At 35.2% G+C, this 18,521-nt stretch overlaps 1 protein-coding gene across 9 annotated transcripts in view; it reads right to left on the reverse strand.

Moving 5' to 3' along the window:
- ADGRV1 (adhesion G protein-coupled receptor V1) overlaps positions 1-18,521 on the reverse strand; it is a 606,362-nt gene that overhangs the window by 537,247 nt on the left and 50,594 nt on the right. For 8 of the 9 annotated variants that reach the window (XR_010156862.1, XM_063810270.1, XM_063810268.1 and 5 more), the window contains exons 2-9: positions 15,449-15,633; positions 12,514-12,663; positions 11,292-11,387; positions 7,776-7,880; positions 5,237-5,350; positions 2,699-3,264; positions 1,622-1,892; positions 915-1,244 (exon numbers count right to left, since the gene is read on the reverse strand). Coding sequence is in view for 8 of the 9 variants with exons in the window: in XM_063810270.1 (XP_063666340.1) it covers positions 915-1,244; positions 1,622-1,892; positions 2,699-3,264; positions 5,237-5,350; positions 7,776-7,880; positions 11,292-11,387; positions 12,514-12,663; positions 15,449-15,633 (1,817 nt within the window). In the remaining variant the exon portion in view is untranslated. The remainder of the gene's footprint in view (positions 1-914; positions 1,245-1,621; positions 1,893-2,698; positions 3,265-5,236; positions 5,351-7,775; positions 7,881-11,291; positions 11,388-12,513; positions 12,664-15,448; positions 15,634-18,521) is intronic. The other variant, XM_063810269.1, reaches the window with a different exon arrangement.

Consider the following 18,521-nt stretch of genomic DNA (forward strand, 5'->3'; position numbering starts at 1 on the left):
AATAATATTTTGGTTAACAGAAGAAATGAAATGTATAAAATGGAAGGATACGTCATGGGGACTTTAGTAAACAGGTGAAGGTCCAGAGAGTCTACCTAGACAAAGAAATTGATTTTTGAATATATTATTTAAAAGTATTTATAAAATTTTTCTTGGGCCAGGCGTGGTGGCTTACACCTGTAATCACAGCACTTTAGGAGGCTCAGGCGCATGGATCATCTGAGATCAGGAGTTTAAGACTAGCCTGGCCAAAAATGGGAAAACCCCGTCTCTACTAAAAACACAAAAATTAGCCAGGTGTGGTGACAGGCATCTATAATCCCAGCTACTCGGGAGGCTGAGGCAAGAGAATCACTTGAACCTGGGACGTGGAGGTTGCAGTGAACTGAGATGCCGCCACTGCACTCCAGCCTGGGTGACAGAGTGAGACCCTGTCTCAAAAAAAAAGAAAAAATATATATCTCATATTGCTTTGTTTCTGAAATATTTTCCTTGCAATATTCATTATGAAAACATACTTATCCTACAAATCCTATTCCTATGTCATATTTTCCCAAATCAATTCAAAGCATGGTTAGCCTCTCTTTCTCTCGCCCTCCCCTGTAATAGTTTGTAAGTTACTCTACTATGTCATCCATGACAGTCTGACTTGCATGACTGGCATTTCACGTCTGGTGTACTTTTAATGTCACCTAATTAAAATATTAACTTTGGTAAAAATTCTTGTCTTATTTATACTTACATACCTTAGGAGCAGGCATAATCTCTCTTCCGACTACCTAAACAACTTTTAGTAACAACATACAAATGACAGCAAAATAACAAGGTCAAAATAATGTTTAGTTAATTCTTTCACACAGATTAGTACACTTAAAGGTTAACCAAAATTACGATTATTTTAATCATACAAGTACCTGTACTAGAAAGTGAGCTCCATTTTGAAGGAATGCATCATTTCTTATTGGTAATTTTGTAGTGACTTGAGTTTTTTGCTCTGGAAAAATGAGGTCATTTCTCCTTGATATATTTAAGATGCCTTCTTTTGCTTGCAAGGGGTCCACAGCTCCAGCAGGAATGTAAAGTACAGAATAAAGCAACCTCACATCTCCTTTAGTCCCTCCTAGTCTTGTAAAACTCAAGGATAAGTATCGTTCACCTGGGCTGCTTTCAATCTTCTGGTTTTCCATAGGAAAAAATGTTATTAGGCCATAGACATCATCACTATCCTGAATGTAGAACAAAAGCTGAAGTAAAGGAATAAAATATTAAAGTACAGAATTCTCGCATCTGAGATTATCAAACTCTGTATTTTCCATGTTATTCTAATTTTAATATTTATTAATATTTTATGTCTAAAAATGATGACTTCTTATACATAATAGAGCAAAAGATGAACCAAAAACAGATTTGGAAATATTCCTAAATCACAGTTTGTGGAATTTTTTAGAGGGTAAAATATTTATTTTCAGAAGGAATACTGAGTAAGAAAACTATCATTTGCAAAGCCAGTGTTTTTCCTGTCCCTTCAAACTAAACATAAAGTTGATGTGTATGACCAAATTCTTTGGTTCTTGTACAGCACAGAAATATTAACAAGCATAAAGCATAACAAGGGTTATACCTCCGCTGGCTCGCTCACTTCTGCACCTCCTCGTATTGTATGAGGCAGAATTTGAAGTAGATAAGCTTCTGCCTCTTCTGGAAGATCATCATCAACCACAGTAAGAGGAATTGTTGCCAACATCTGCCCTTGTGCAAAATGGAGAACTCCAGAGCTCGGTCTGATATCTGCTGTTACTGGTGAGGGATCAGTGCTGTTCCGTGTCAACACCCAATTCGCAGAGACATTCCCATGGGTTCCTCCATTTCTAACCACTGTGATTTCTTCATATCTTAAATGTTTTAAAAGAAATACATATTGTCACATAGTACACTTTATTTCCCTTAGATAAGCTTTCCCAATGTCAAGTTGTCCATTAGACACTGATAAAAACAGAATCTATACAACAAAAAAATAACTGATTTGTTATTTTTGTTTGTTTGAGACTGGGTCACACTCTGTTGCCCAAGCTGAAGTGCAGTGGTGTGATCAGAGCTCACTACAACTTCAACTTCATGGACTCAGGCAATCCTCCTGCATTAGCCTCCCAAGTATCTGGGACTTCAGGTGGACACCACCACACTCAGCTAATCTTTTTATTTTATTTTATTTTATTTTATTTTATTTTATTTTATTTTATTTTATTTTATTTTATTTTGTGGGCGGGGTCTCACTTTGTTGCCCAGGCTGGTCTTGAACACCTAGACTCAGAAAATCCTCCCCCAAGCCTGCCAAAGTGCTGGGATTACAGGTGTGAGTCACCATGCCTGGCAGAAAAAAGTATTTTTAATATGAAGGTGTAGATATGTGAATGCGTCCTAGGGAACTACTATACTATGAATCATTTGCATAATTAAATCACACTCCAAATAAGAAAGAAAACAGTGAAGCCATGGTAGAAAAAATGACATATTCTTTTGTGTGTGTGTGTGTGTGTGTGTGTGTGTGTGTGTGTGTCTTTTCTGAGTTTGTCATGAAACTTTGTGGGAAAAAATGACACATATTCTAACAGTTCATTGTTGTGTCCAACACCACAAAACTTAAATCTGGAATAATATAATAAAATAATGGTAGCAATATATTTAAAATAAATCATACCTTGATATTCTATCTTCATCAATTATAACTGTCCTTTCAAACAAAACACTGTTGAATGAAAGGACTCCATAAGGTTTATCATTTGGCTTAATGGTGACTTGTACAACAGAAGGGCTTATTAGCACAGCATCTCCCTGTAAGGTATCTTTTAGTAACATAATGTGAAACGATTCAGCAATCTCCGGTATGGTGTCATCAACTATTTGAAATTTCAAGTGAGATTCATGAATAAAAGGTGGAAAAACAACAGTTGTGTTTGGCTGAAGATCAATGAAGTCCAGATTTTGCTGGGCATGTGCTGTGGAATTCCCAGTTGTGACAGCATAACTGATTGAAACCTCATATTCATCAGATCCAATCAGATTTCCATTGTTGTCCTTTCCACGAACTACTGGAATTATGAGTATGTGGTCTTCCTCAGGAACCAAATAAATACTCTGAAGGAATCTCACGGGACTATCATTTTTCTTAATGATGATCTCAATGGAATTCCTAGAGGTGTTAATCTCAGCTCCTCCTTCTACACTTTTCAGTTGAATTAAAAATATTTCATCATTTTCTGGTACCTGTTAAAGGAATATAAACAGAGGCAAAACATCAACAGCCAAAACACCTGCAAATAAACTAAAGTGTAACAAGTCATTATGTTTCAATACAATTACATAGAAATAAAAATTCTTTAACTGAGGGAGCAAATAGAAAGGCTTGTTTAGTCTCCAATTAATAAAATATTTTCCACAGGTAAATAATGTATTTTAGACAGGAAAAGAAAACGTAAGGAAGCAATAGTACAAGTAATGAAGTCCAGGTATAATGTCTTTCAGCCTTAATTGGTCCTTAGATAACTCCAAAGATTAAACAGTAAAAAACTGTCATACATTTCTATCAGTTTTATCAGTTTGATATGCTTATAAGTAGTACTGAAAGTCTAATAATACCTAAGAATCTGGAAAGTACGTTAAACATTACATAAAAATTGTTAGTTTTCCTTGTGAATTATTCTTGCTTTTCTCCAAATGGTTGTTAATTCAGGAGTTAAACACGTGACACCAATATATGCTTTTCAAGATACACATCATGCCTCTCTGGAGAAAAAGCTGTAAGAGTCACTACTAGGAAAAATGCTGACACTGTTAAAGTGCAATTTTTGCTTTTCATTTTTTTCTTTCTTTTTTTTTTCCTTTTATTTATGCTGCTGCAGAGAAATCTTGGGGTTAATCTCCACTGTGCTGTGTGAGCTTTTCATTCACCATAAACTCTATTTTAGAAATAAAAGTGAAAAAAATGCATGCTTTTACCTCCATCAGCAGCAATATAAAAAGCAAAGCTATTTATCTTAAAAATAAAATGTTATGATTAGATTGATCTTTCAAATTTACAATCAAAATGTATAATTAATCATCTCCCCAAATTATAGCCCATTCAATGCTCTGAGATCTTAAAACAAAAAGGTTTTTTTGCTTGCTTCCAGAACCAGAGGAACTGGAGATATCAATGCTTCCAAATATTTCATTTTTTTTCAAGAGAAAAATTCTTTTCTAATAATGTCTTCTAATACTCTAATACATTTTTTCCCTTCTCTTGAGTTTTTTTGTGATTTAGTTTCAGAATTTTTGTAGGAGGGTAGAGGGAGGGTTACAAATTCCCAGCTATTTTCTTTTTGTTTTCTTTTCTGGCAAAACTTAGTTTCTTTTATAAAAAGTCATGTTTTCTCTCGTTTAGCTCCTGTGGGGGACATCCTTGCACATTATTGTTCAGATTCATTCTTTTCTTAGCAATTAAGCTAGCTGTATCATGTATCTCTATCCTTGCTAGTTCCAATGTGAAATATAAAAATAATAAAAATCTTCCCATAAATGTGAACATTAAAAATATCCAAACAAGCCTGGTGCGGTGGCTCACGCCTGTAATCCCAGCACTTTGGGAGGCCGAGGCTGGCGGATCACGAGGTCAGGAGATCGAGACCATCCTGGCTAACACAGTGAAACCCCGTCTCTATTAAAAATACAAAAAATTAGCCGGGCATGGTGGCAGGCACCTGTAGTCCCAGCTACTCGGGGGGCTGAGGCAGGAGAATGGTGTGAACCTGGGAGGCGGAGCTTGCAGTGAGCCGAGATCGTGCCACTGCACTCCAGCCTGGGCAACAGAGCGAGACTCCTTCTAAACAACAACAAAAAAATCCAAACAAAAGAATACCAACTGCAGTAGAATTTTTCTTTGCTTTTATGGTAAAATATTTATTCTAGGTTAGTATTGTTCTTGCTCAAAATTGAAAGCACTAACAAAAATTGATTACCAGGGTATACAAAATGCTTAAATATTTGTATGATGTATGGTTGCCAGTTATATTCAGATTCATCAGCTTTTAGATGTGTAATTTAATGTGAATTAAGTAAGATAAATAGTAATAAGATGTATTCCAGAACAGTCAGCTATTTATAGCTGAGGTGCGACTGGCCACAATACACTAAGTTTATACAGGACTGTGTCCTGCAACACAGAATCCTTGTCCCATTTGGGTATGTAACATTAGCCAACCTCGTCATCGAGTACTGTCAAGTTATAAATTACTGTTGCTTTGCCAGGGGGAAAGGTGATATTTCCTTTAACTGGACTCAAATCTTCATCAGGGGGATTTGGGCCACCCTCTACCTGCAAAGAAACACAAAATGCCATCAATAAATGCAAAATACTTCACAAGATTGAGAAAGCATCATTGTGATGTCAGCTGACAAAAATCTGAAGTTTAAAGATGTTCTGCAAGAATTACACTAACCCATACATCATTCTGCCCTTCAAATTAATAGGTCCTATAACGTAATTATAGATATTGACTATAACTGCATTAAACTACGTGGTTTCTACGAGCTGTTTTTTCTCAACCATTATGTTAAACCTGAGGGGGAAAAAAACTCTACAAATATTTCTTCTTGGAAAAAAGGGTATTCAAGATTAGTAAATTCCCTCAAGTAATACCAGTATTTTCCACTTCACAAGCTGGATGTGAAGATGTGAAGAATAAATAAAATCATTCATTTAAAAAAGCATTTGTTGAGTACTCTATGCTGCATCTCTTTTAGGTACTAAAGATTTAGCAGTGAACACAGCAAATTCCCCTCCATATAGTCCTGACATTTAAAGGAAGGGAATAAATGATAAATAAATGAATGGGTATGCGTTAGATGATAAGAAGTATCATAGAGAAAAAATTAAGAATAGCATGAGAGAGATCGAGTGCCAGGGAGGGGTGCTATACGTATGCAGTAATAATCAATATAAAGCACTTACAACAGTATATGGCAATATTAAGCACTCCAAAAATGTTACTTATAATTATTTAAACAAAAAACAGGCTACAAACCTGATAAAATAACTTTAGACATCCATAGATAAGTTGAAAACACTCTACTCTGGATGATTTATCCTTTCTACAGCCAATTATTTTCTAATTTTTCCAATATTTATCAGAAAAATTTTCAAAAATTTATTGTCTAAATGCATATTCTTAAGTACCTGAAAAACTGTAATGCTTCCAGTGTAAAACCTGCAAGACTACTGCATATTTAGTTAGTGTTTACTGTGTTTTTCATGCATTATTGTCTTCTGCTATTCTATGTTCTGTGTAGCTAACATAACTACCATATGATGTGGACACCCACAAGCATGAACAGAACTCTTCTATGCTACCATAGAATTGTGTTAAATAAATATGCTTCCATTTTATTGATATTACAATTAATAATTAGGAAAGAAACTGGTATCTGAAATTGCTAACACTCTAATGTTTGAAAATAGTATATAATCATGTTGTGGATCCTAAAAAACACAAAAATTAGTTGAAGATTTAAATGTGTATCTCATAGAACAGCAATGTGGTGACACAATGATTGGCACATGGTCAGTAAGCAATCAAATAAAATGATTAGAGCTAGCCCCTGAAAAATACACCTCACCTACAGCTTATCATATTCATGCCACATCCTGTAACATTTATGGATTCCCATGGTGGAGTGCAATGGCTACAAACACCATCCATTTGGTGTACTGAAAAAAATGGGGGGCAGGGGGAAGGCATGGTGGGTCATGACTGTAATCCCAGCTCTTTGGGAGGCTGAAGAGGGAGGATCATTTGTGCTCAGGAGTTCAAAACCAGCCTGGGCAACATAATGCGACTTCATCTCTACAAAAAACATTAAAACTTAGCTGGGCATGGTGATGCACACCTGTACTCCCAGCTATTCAGAATGCTGATACAGGAGGATTGCATGAGCCCAGGAGGTTGAGGCTGCAGTGAGCCATGATAGTGCCACTGTACTCCAGCCTGGGCATCAGAGTAAGATCCTGTCTCAAAAAAAATAAAATAAAATAAAATAGAGAAAGACAACATATTAAATAATTTTATGTAAACCTAAGTAATCCATGGGTATTTTAAAATTTCCTGTCTTTGAAAACATTTATCATAAAAGTTCCATGAATTTTATAGAATTAACATTATTATTCTATCCTATGATTTATTTTTCCCACATATCTAAAATGTTACTTGTATTTCATGTAAGCATTGTATACACAAGCTGCAAGGAAAACATTTTTATATTAATCATGAAATGTATCAGATCAGAAAAGTATTCATCTTTATTTTAATTGTATTGTGTCATGTTTATTATACAAGGAACTTTGATTTTCAAAATTGCAGCCATCTGGTATGAACCCCAGTGTTCGCATTTAAAGTGATTTCAGGGCCGGGTGCAGTGGCTCACGCCTGTAACCCCAGCACTTTGGGAGGCCAAGGCAGGCGGATCACCTGAGGCCAGGAGTTCAAGACCAGCCTGGCCAACATGGTGACACCCTGTCTCTACTAAAAATACAAAAATTAGCCAGGCATGGTGGCACGTGCCTGCAATCCTAGCTACTCGGGACTCTGAGGCAGGAGAATCACTTGAACCTGGGAGGCAGAGGTTGCATTGAGCTGAGATCGCACCACTGCACTCCAGCTTGGGCAACAGAGCAAGACTGTCTCAAAAAATAAAAAAATAAAAATAAAAATAAATAAAATAAAATGACTTCAGAGTAAACTTACCTCAAAAGTCACCATGACCATTCCATAGGTCCCCTTTTCCCTGATGAGAGTAAGAGGCATAGACTCATTTCTGTCCTTGGGCTCACTCACTGCGATTGAGGGAAGCTATTGAGGAAAGCAAGCACAGATGATCAGGAGCTGAGCAATCAGAGGTATGAGGCGGTAAAAACTATTACCTCAGAAACACTCAATTTCCACAGACACATCAATCCACACTGTACGATAAGAATGTGATATTTCCTAGCATCAATGAACTATAGCTTTAAAATGCTGAAAAAGTTAAAAAGAATAGTGTAAAGGGAACATAAAAACTAGTCAGGCAAAAGATGTGGTTTCTTGTCCTGGTTCTACCATCAACTAGCTCTTCTGCTGAGGAATTTAAAGGTTTTTTAGTTGAAAGGTGACAAACTCAAATGCTCACAGGGGCCCAGGAGGTCACAAACATGAATTAAGCCTCCAGACCAAGGCAGCAGGTCACTGGGACCACCACTTGGCCTTGTCCACAACCACTCTTTCTCCACATCAGCCAGCTTGTCAGTGAAAAGCAGACACTGCTAATAACTTTCAGGACAGGATCTCTGCAGGAGGTGAAAGCAAAGACTTCAAAAGAAATATGCTGGTTCAGCTGGTGGAAACTCAGGGTAGAAGAGGAGGAACACGGACACAGCCAAGTACATACAGGCTACAGAAGCAGCTGCCAGCTCTCAGGGTGACAGCAAAACTCAGTAGCCCCATCCATAACTGGGGTTAGCAATGTCCGTCTTGAAGGGTTGTGATGAGGTTTCAATGCGATAGTTCACATCAAGTGCTTATCCTGGTACCTGACATATACTGAGGGCTCAGTCAATGTTGCTATTATTATCATCATCATCAATGTCATCTTCACTACCAACATAATCATCCTCAGGGCTGAAAAGCAAAGCCAGCCTATTGAGCACCACCGTGAGCTCAATGGTTAGTTTAATTTTAAGGATGTCAGAGGCTGCCTGGCAGCACTGAGACCCCCACCAGTCAGGGACCTAGGACCCATGACAGAAACTAGGATTCATTCCCAGAGGCTAAGATATATAATGTCAACAACAACAAAAGAAACCTTTAAACAAATCAGTATGAGGTCAGAGGTGATACACAGGGAGTAAGTGTAGCAGGAAAGCCACATGGAGAGAAATTTAGCAATTAAGGGAGCCTGCTTCATCATTAACAATTCTTTATCATTCAATTCCTTATCATTCAAATAAAAGAGATGGTTGATTAATTAACTTAATGTCTGTAAATGACAGTATAATGGAGGTTACCGAATTTCTACTAAACTGAGGTTGGCCAAATACCCTTTTTAACAAAGATACTGCACTATAAAGATCATATTTACTTATAGCCCACTTCTTTCAAAGATAAGTTAAGGTACCAAGAAAATGACATACAATACAACCAATTGTAGTAGCAATCTAAAAATAAATGAAAAGCTGGGAAGTATTGCAACGTGTTTTATTAATTATAATTAGTAATGTGATTCAAGGAGACTCCGAGTCAGGAATGTTACTGGAGTCTAAAATTTAGTGACCAGATTCAGTTGTATTGGAGATAAACTTGGTTTTAGGAGCTGGAAACAATTTATCTCAAGAAGGGCCCTATTTTGTGTATTTGTTTCTAAAGATAAAACTCTCTGATCACAGGATTGGCCAGAGCCACAGGAATTCAGTTAAGGAACAGAAAATACACTATTGAGCAAAGGTGAATGAAATGAAAGGAAGTTTCAATCTTCAGAAAATATTAATTAATGGGAAAACCTAAGAGTTGGGATGACTACAGAATTTTGAAGAGATGTAATACCTGCTATTCAATTTAAGTTCATAGTAAGTTTTTTGAAAGTAACTGGCTAGCCATATGTAGACAGCTGAAACTGGATCCCTTCCTTACACCTTATACAAAAATTAATTCAAGATAGATTAAAGACTTACCTGTTAGAGCTAAAACCATAAAAACCCTAGAAGAAAACCTAGGCATTACCATTCAGGACATAGGCATGGGCAAGGACTTCATGTCTAAAACACCAAAAGCAATGGCAACAAAAGACAAAATTGACAAATGGGATCTAATTAAACTAAAGAGCTTCTGCACAGCAAAAGAAACTACCATCAGAGTGAACAGGCAACCTACAGAATGGGAGAAAAGTTTTGCAATCTACTCATCTGACAAAGGGCTAATATCCAGAATCTACAATGAACTCAAACAAATTTACAAGAAAAAAAAAAACCCCATCAAAAAGTGGGCAAAGGATATGAACAGACACTTCTCAAAAGAAGACATTTATGCAGCCAAAAAACACATGAAGAAATGCTCATCATCACTGGCCATCAGAGAAATGCAAATCAAAACCATAATGAGACACCATCTCACACCAGTTAGAATGGCGATCATTAAAAAGTCAAGAAACAACAGGTGCTGGAGAGGATGTGGAGAAATAGGAACACTTTTACACTGTTGGTGGGACTGTAAACTAGTTCAACCATTGTGGAAGTCAGTGTGGCAATTCCTCAGAGATCTAGAACTAGAAATATCATTTGACCCAGCCGTCCCATTACTGGGTATATACCCAAAGGATTATAAATCATGCTGCTATAAAGACACATGCACACGTATGTTTATTGTGGCACTATTCACAATAGCAAAGACTTGGAACCAACCCAAATGTCCAACAATGATAGACTGGATTAAGAAAATGTGGCACAATACACCACGGAATACTATGCAGCCATAAAAAATGATGAGTTCATGTCCTTTGTAGGGACATGGATGAAGCTGGAAACCATCATTCTCAGCAAACTATCGCAAGGACAAAAAACCAAACACCGCATGTTCTCACTCATAGGTGGGAATTGAACAATGAGAACACATGGACACAGGAAGGGGAACATCACATACCGGCATCTGTTGTGGGGTAGGGGGAGGGGGGAGGGATAGCATTAGGAGATATACCTAATGCTAAATGACGAGTTAATGGGTGCAGCACACCAACATGGCATATGTATACATATGTAACAAACCTGCACGTTGTACACATGTACCCTAAAACTTAAAGTACAATAATAATAATTAAAAAAAAAAAGAAAAGTATTCTTTCAATATGCTTTCTCATCTCCCATTAACTCCAAACTTTCAGAAGAGTCTGACAAACAAACAACACTTTCTTTAGGTGACATTTGGGGAAATCAGGAAAAGGCAATGGGTGGTATATCTGAGTTAAAGACAGAAGAGGTAACAAAGGAGTCAGGTGGAACAATCAGCAGAAAGAGATAAGGACAAAAGACCACGATCATACAAGCGTCCTCAATTCACAAACATCTTAGGTAGAACAAATGAATGGTCTACAGAATGTGAAACAGGGACAAAGTTAAAGCAAATTTTATTTAAATATCAAAACACAGCATGATACTAGCTAACATCATGAAAACTAATTTTTAAAATTTAATAAACTATTATCTAGCAACCACAAGTATCATCAAATTGTGTCCATACCATATTAAATGAAATAATTCCAAATGCATTGTCATTTGATAATATTGTCACAGTAACAGTCCTTGGCCATCCAAGCTTCACATTTGCTGAAGGTTTCTAAAATAAAATCCCAAAAATAAAATAATGAATTAAAAATAAAATAATAAGTTAAAAATTTATTTTTGTAGAATTTGTCTTCAAGTAGTTATTCAGAATATAATAAAAATACATATGTAATCTTAATGCACAGATTAAGTAAACATTCCAATTACATCAATATGGTTAAGAAGTTCCAAATGAAAAATTTTCAAAAGTTTTGAAAACCATTAGTCACTGACTCTTAATAATATATGATAGTATAATTATAAATAATCACTGGCTAATAATACTATATTATAAATTAGTTATAATTACTATGTTATCACTAATATAACAGAATTAAGTACACAGCACAAAATTGTATTCAATGTAATTTTTCCCATGCTATTGAAGGTACTGGAACTTTAGAATTAGTTATTCTATGAATCACAGAACCAAACTGAAGATAAAACATTAAAACTGTTTATAAAATGGAGAGTTTTCTGTAACATTTGTACTGATATTCAACAGCAGCACAAAAGTATATTTTTTAAAGAATGATTTAAAAGAGCAAAACATAACTGAAGTGTAATTTTCACAAACATTTTAATGGTAGTGACACAATTATTCAAAAAAAAATTCTTAATGCTCTTTAGAAAAAACAACCAGAATGGTGTTAGCGAGTCATTGCCTCAACCTAATAAACCAAGCCATAAAGTTTAATTAAACCTAAGGCTATTCAGGTTTTTTTCCCAGCGGTACTCTGAATTTAAGTCACAGGGACCTCCCACTTCCATGCCCGCTTTTTGTATTCTTGTCCTTTGAACTCAGAAGTCACAGTCATTCTTTGTACATTTGGTAGCAGGGGAGGAATAAAAGAAAAAAAGGCCAAAGGGAAGGCAAAGTTTTCTGGAGTAACTGTCATGGCAATTCCCGAGTAAGCTGAATGGATCCAAAAACTAGCTGCAGAGTTTCTGAACAAGATCAAGGAATAACCAGATTGTGGAAGCGCTGAAGAGGTTGTCAGTTCTGGATTCTATGAATACCACCACCAGTTATCTGAATTGGCTCATCTCTAGATAGATAGATTGTTAAGCACTAAAATATTTTTATAAGTTTTATAAGTCCTCCTTATAATTTTTATAAGGAGGAAACACGGACTTACCTGTAATGTTAAGTGAAAAATAAAAGTTTCGTCAGGCTCTGGTAAGTCATCATCACATACTGCTATGTACACTGTTCTGTTTGTTTCTCCAGCAGGTATAAAAGCTGCAGCATATGTGTCAAAAAAGTCACCAGCGTCCTCTCCATACAGCTGTCAAATGCAAAATATAGATCATTCTTATTTAACACAGTATTAGGACAAGTAAAACAGATGTTAATTACAGCAATCAAGAGAAAAAGCATAAATCAAGTGACATTTATGTTTATAGATAGGGTGTACAAAAACAAAAATCATAAATATTTAACAACTGAAAAAACTTATCTTCAGAAATAAACAAATGATTCCAGGTCAGGCGCAGTGGCTCACTACTGTAATCCCAGCACTATGGGAGGCCGACACGGGCGGATCACGAGGTCAGGAGTTCGAGACCAGCCTGGCCAATATGGTGAAACCTCATCTCTAATAAAAATACAAAAATTAGCTGGGTGTGGTGGTGTGTGTCTGTAGTCCCAGCTACTCGGGAGGCTGAGGCAGGAGAATTGCTTGAACCCGGGAGGTGGAGGTTGCAGTGAGCCAAGATCGCACCACTACACTCCAGCCTGGACGACAGTGCAAGACTCTGCCTCAAAAAAAAAAAAAGGAAAAAAGAAATGATTCTAAACAAAATCATTTGTTCATGCTGTGAAACAAAAACAAATATTACATAGAAAAAGAATTATATAGGAAAGCAATTATGTGAATTTTTTTCTCTGCTCTTGATTGATCTGGAGTAGACAACAGCAAACCTAACAATAAGACAAATTATAGCTAAAATTCTCAAAAAAATGTTGTATATATGCACAGCTACACAACAGAATATTATTCAGCCATCAAAAAGAATGAAATCCTTTTATTTGTAGAAACATGGATGTAACAGGAAGTCATTATGTTAAGTGAAATAAGCCAGGTGCTGAAAGATAGATATCTCATGTTCTCATCCACATGTTCTCATCCAGCTAAAGAATGTGGACCTGATGGAGTTAGAGAGTAGAATGGTGGTTACCAGAGGCTGAGAAGGGAAGAGGTTAATGAAGAGAAGTTGGTTAAGGAGTACAAAAACAGAAGGAATGGGTTCCAGTATTCGATAGTACAGTAGGGAAATTATAGTTAACATTAATTTATTGTATATATCAAAATAGCTAGAAGAGAGGAATTATAATGCTTCTAACACAAAGAAAAGATTAATGTTTGAAGTGAGGGATATGCCCCTAATTTGATCATTGGGGATCATTGGGGATATTCCCCAATTCCCCTAATTTGATCATTACACATTGTATACAAATATTAAAATATCACATATACCCCCAAAATACGTAAAACTATTATATATCAACAAAAAAGAGAAAAGGAAAAGAAAGAGATGTATGTGGCCTGCCAAAAACTGTGTCAGGAAAATCCATTATTTCCCTATCAGTTTCAAAGAAACTGCTCTTTCCCAAACTCAACCTAAAGTTGTACTTATATTTTCCCACATCTCCAATAAAGATCTAATTATTTTAGCATTTCAAATGTTTTAATCATCATAAACTTTTCCTTAACTTTTTAGGATCTTATTCTGTGAAATCAGCATTACTGGTAAGATTCTCAGTATTATTAGTAAGATTCTGCATGAGCTTGTGCAGATCAAAATGAGATCTCTTTCATGAAAGAGCTCAAAATGAGTAATTAAGCTACTAGAAAAAATATTTGATTTAGTACCAATAAAAATCATGTATAGGGAAATTTTAGTCAATTTCTAGTTCTCATACATAACAATAAATTAAGTTTTAAATACTTGAGAAATCCAAGTAAGTTGTGAAGGGTGTTGGAAAATATACCTTACTATAGAAAATGACACAAGCTTTAAGAAAGAATTATCAAGAGCCACTGAAACAAACAGAAAAGCACAGTAATTCAGCCTATGAAAATCATTTAACAATTCGAAATAGGTAAAAATAAAAATATATGTAAACAGTTTTACCAGAATAACATTCGTAACAGTAAAAATTAGAAGCAACCACAATGAAAAGGAAGAATGATCAGGAAGTAATTACAATACCATTAAGAAAAGTTGTGAAAATGATAAAGGAACCTGAAAAAATTGTTAGGATTCAATCAAAATTTTATGAAAAAGATTATCTAATATAATGTGTACTCTAAAAATAATTTCTATATATAGATATATGTCACAAATAACTAAAATTATAGCATTGGATTCATTCATAGGTCATTTTTCTTCATCTTCTCTTTTAATAATATTTCATAATGTGATAATTAAGCCTATTTCTTAAGATTTTATTTTTCCAAACAAAAAGTATAAGTACTTTGAGACTCAAATATAGCAATACTCTTAGTGGTCACATGACATAACTTTCTGGTTAAAAATAGACACATACTCATGCACACACAATCCACCCAGTAACTAAATTGTGTGCTAGATAGATCAATAGTTTAACAAATTCTACCCAACATTTACTTAAGTTAATATACTTAATTTTTCCCACTGAAAGAGCTCTTGGACATAACTAAAGTTTTTTTTTACTATTGTCGTTTTTCTACTTTTAAATATTCCATACGTTTTCTCTACACTACCTTGCAATAGATAGTGTATCTGAGCAGAGATAGCTACAATCCAAATTACCCAAAATGAAAAGTTCTTGTTCTAAAATAAATATATGAACACTACAAAATGATCAGTCTATATCTTTAAAAATAGTACTGTTAAATGTACATGATTATGTTGGAGCACTCTATAAACCTGTAAGGGATAAAAATGGAATAGCATTATCTGCAAATTATCCATCATTTATCATAATGAAACTGCTCAAAATCTCAAACAGAAGAAAAAATCCTTGCCATTAAAACTAAGAAACGTCATATCTATTTCAGTAAAAATAGAGCTATAATAATTTCTTACCGATACAATTGCAGTAACATTTGCTGGCTCTCCTATCCTTTCAATGATAAGACGAATAACTGTTGTACTTGTTTCATTAACAACAAATTCAGTTTGTCCAGTAAATCTTATTTCTGTTTCTCCAAACACAAATAGGATGAGTAAAGCTGAAAGAAGATTTACTAATAAAGATGCAGAGGGCATCCCTAAAACAAAAAGAAAAAAATATTAATCACAAAATATATCTAATCTATTCTCATTAGATTGTATTGTCTATAGATATAAACACAGTATGAAGAGTTAGACAGCAAACAACTAAGACATAAATACATCAACTATTAAGACATCAAACTCAAATATGTGATGACAGAAGTTAAAAAAACACAATTCTATTCTTATGGTTCTCTTTCTACTATTCAGAAGTACTTTTTGCTTTTTAGCTTCTATACCAAGATAATAGCTGTAAGTTAAACTTACTTATTAAATTTAGTTCATGTAAAAAATTTATTGACATCCACATTTTAAGAAAAACCTAAGCAGCAACTTGGAAATTTAATTAAAGCCCATATTTACACAAATAAAACTACGAAATACCAGCCAAAACTGAAACAGTTGAAGCCAAATTTTTAGCAATAAATTGATTTCTTGGTTGGTGTCTACTTTTTCCTTAAACTTGTCTTCTTTGAGAATTTTTTAAATTCTTAGTTATTGCAAAGAAATTCTAATCCTTTCAAAGAAGGGATAAATTTCCAGGACTTAAATTTCTTTCATTTTACTAGCTAAAATACTAAGACCACGTCTAAGAAAATGTCCATGTTGCTTTAAAATAAGCAAATTTGCCCAAGTATATATTTCCTTTTTTTCATGACATCTACTTTCTTTTTTTTTTTTTTTTTTACTATGATATGTGTGTTTATGAGTCATCAATACTGTTCCTACTTTCAGCACTCTGGGATTCAAGTGCTTTCCAAAGCACAACAGTGCAGTGGTCTCCTGAAAGTGCTGCTGTTTTGTAATGTAGATATACCTCTAAAAATGTGAACAATTTCCCTCACGGATCATTAAGATTCCCATGGATCTATGTGATCAGTCACACGAACATAAAAAGTTCACGTGTTTTAAAGGAGAGCTGCATTACATACTCTATGAGCCAAAATGCTTCCTATTAATCTTTACCTTAAGAAGTAATACAATTTTCTTGTATGTGGTGTTTCCACTTGGCTACACATGGCTTTATACTTAGACACGCCAAATACATGAGTTCCTGATATATTTTAGGATTTAAGTGCAATGTTCTCCGTTAAGTATATACAGACAATGCAGTCTGAGACTGCTCAATGATGTCTCACACACTTCTGACTCTAAAATCCAGACAGGGATGCCGAGTTCAAATGGAGTCCAGGAAAGGGATATAAGCTAACAGGGACAGAGATGCTGAAGGATTGGGACTTCCTTTGTACCTGTCCCTTCTCTCCAGGCAAACCTGCCAGAAGACCAATGAAATCTGAAGAAGAGTTTTCCTTGACCAGCTGCAAACTCTTCCCTGTCTTCCAACCCAGGAATGTTCATGGAAAGAAAGGAAATGAAAAAGATGAGAGAAATGGAAGGGAAAAAGCAAAGCATGTGTGAGACAGGAAAGGGGGAGCAGTTCTGAGCTAAACCAAAGCCAGCTGAAGGTCTTTTATGGAATTCTAAAGCCAGAATGATTTCACATCCCACTTAGGACAAATAGTGGGAAGGAAATGAACAAGGTACAATGAAGGGAGCACAAAATGGAAGAGGGAGAAGGTAGTAAACTAGGCTTTGGATGTGAAAGAAAAAGATCAACTACAATCTACTGTGATTTTGAAAGAAAAATCTACAGTCCTTGAACAGGAGACGTGACAGAACCATGAACTGAGAGAAATAAGACATCTGAAGTGCAATGTGAGACAGAGTGAAAGTGAAATTACAGCATGAATAGAGGGAATCATGAACAAGTAAGAACAGTTCTCAAAATCTGTCCTGCATAAGGATCACCTCAGGCATTTGTTAAAATGCTAATTCTCACTCTCAAAAATTCTGATTCAGTAAGTCTAAAGTGAGGCCCAGGAATATGCATTTAACAAGTAGCCCTATTAATTCTGATGCAACTCATCCTTGGTATAATTCACTTAGAGAATTACTGTCCTAGAGTGTGAGGAATCGTGTTAGAAGTGTGTCTTGGAGTGAACATACAAAAGGCCAAATTTGTAGTTATGAGTTAACTACTGAACTTTTCAATGCTATATGTGCGAACTTCCTCATATGTTTTTTCATATTCTGATATTGCATTTTAAGATTTTGTGCATTCGGAAGAAAAACTGTAATGACTTTTACAGAGTGATCATAACAGCAAATGCTTATATAGCACTGTTTTAAGGTACTTTATATACATTAACACATTTAATCCTTACAATATCTCTATGAAGAAGGTGAGCATAGCATTAGTACCATTTTATAGCTGAGAAAACTAAAGCAGAGATGGGTTAGTCAACATATGCAATATTATTCAGTTAAGTGGCTATGTAGGCTTTGGAGGCTAACTCCAAACTCTCTATCCAATAACCACACTGTACTGCCATTTACATTTTATTTCAACAAATCACACATCACCACCTTGAATAATATGATAAATCATTTATGCTACGTTTCCAAGCATTCAGATATTTCAAGCTCATGCACAATAACCAAAACTCTCATAAGATTGCATAATTATGAATCTCCTAAAAGTTTCACTTTATTACTCTAATAAACATTACATTTATTTAAATGACACTACAGCTCTCTTGACTACTTTAAATATTTAACAGCATCTTTTTATGTCAGGACCAATGAGCTCAAATGCTGCATTCTTACAGTTTCCCAGGCAATTAGAGCTTCAAGATCCTGTGTTTAAGTCAGTAAATTCATTTTAAATTGGTCCACATCAGTGAGTTTTGAGATTATGCAAAATGAGCACACAGGCATGATTGGAAATGCCTCAAATTCTGTGACATCATTGATAATTGCACCTCCTTTGCTTTCATCTTTTCACACTGTATGAAAAGTTGTTCGGGCAAAGTTGGCATTCAAT

This window comes from Pan troglodytes, chromosome 4, assembly GCF_028858775.2.
Source record: "Pan troglodytes isolate AG18354 chromosome 4, NHGRI_mPanTro3-v2.0_pri, whole genome shotgun sequence".
NCBI classification, from domain to species: domain Eukaryota; kingdom Metazoa; phylum Chordata; class Mammalia; order Primates; family Hominidae; genus Pan; species Pan troglodytes.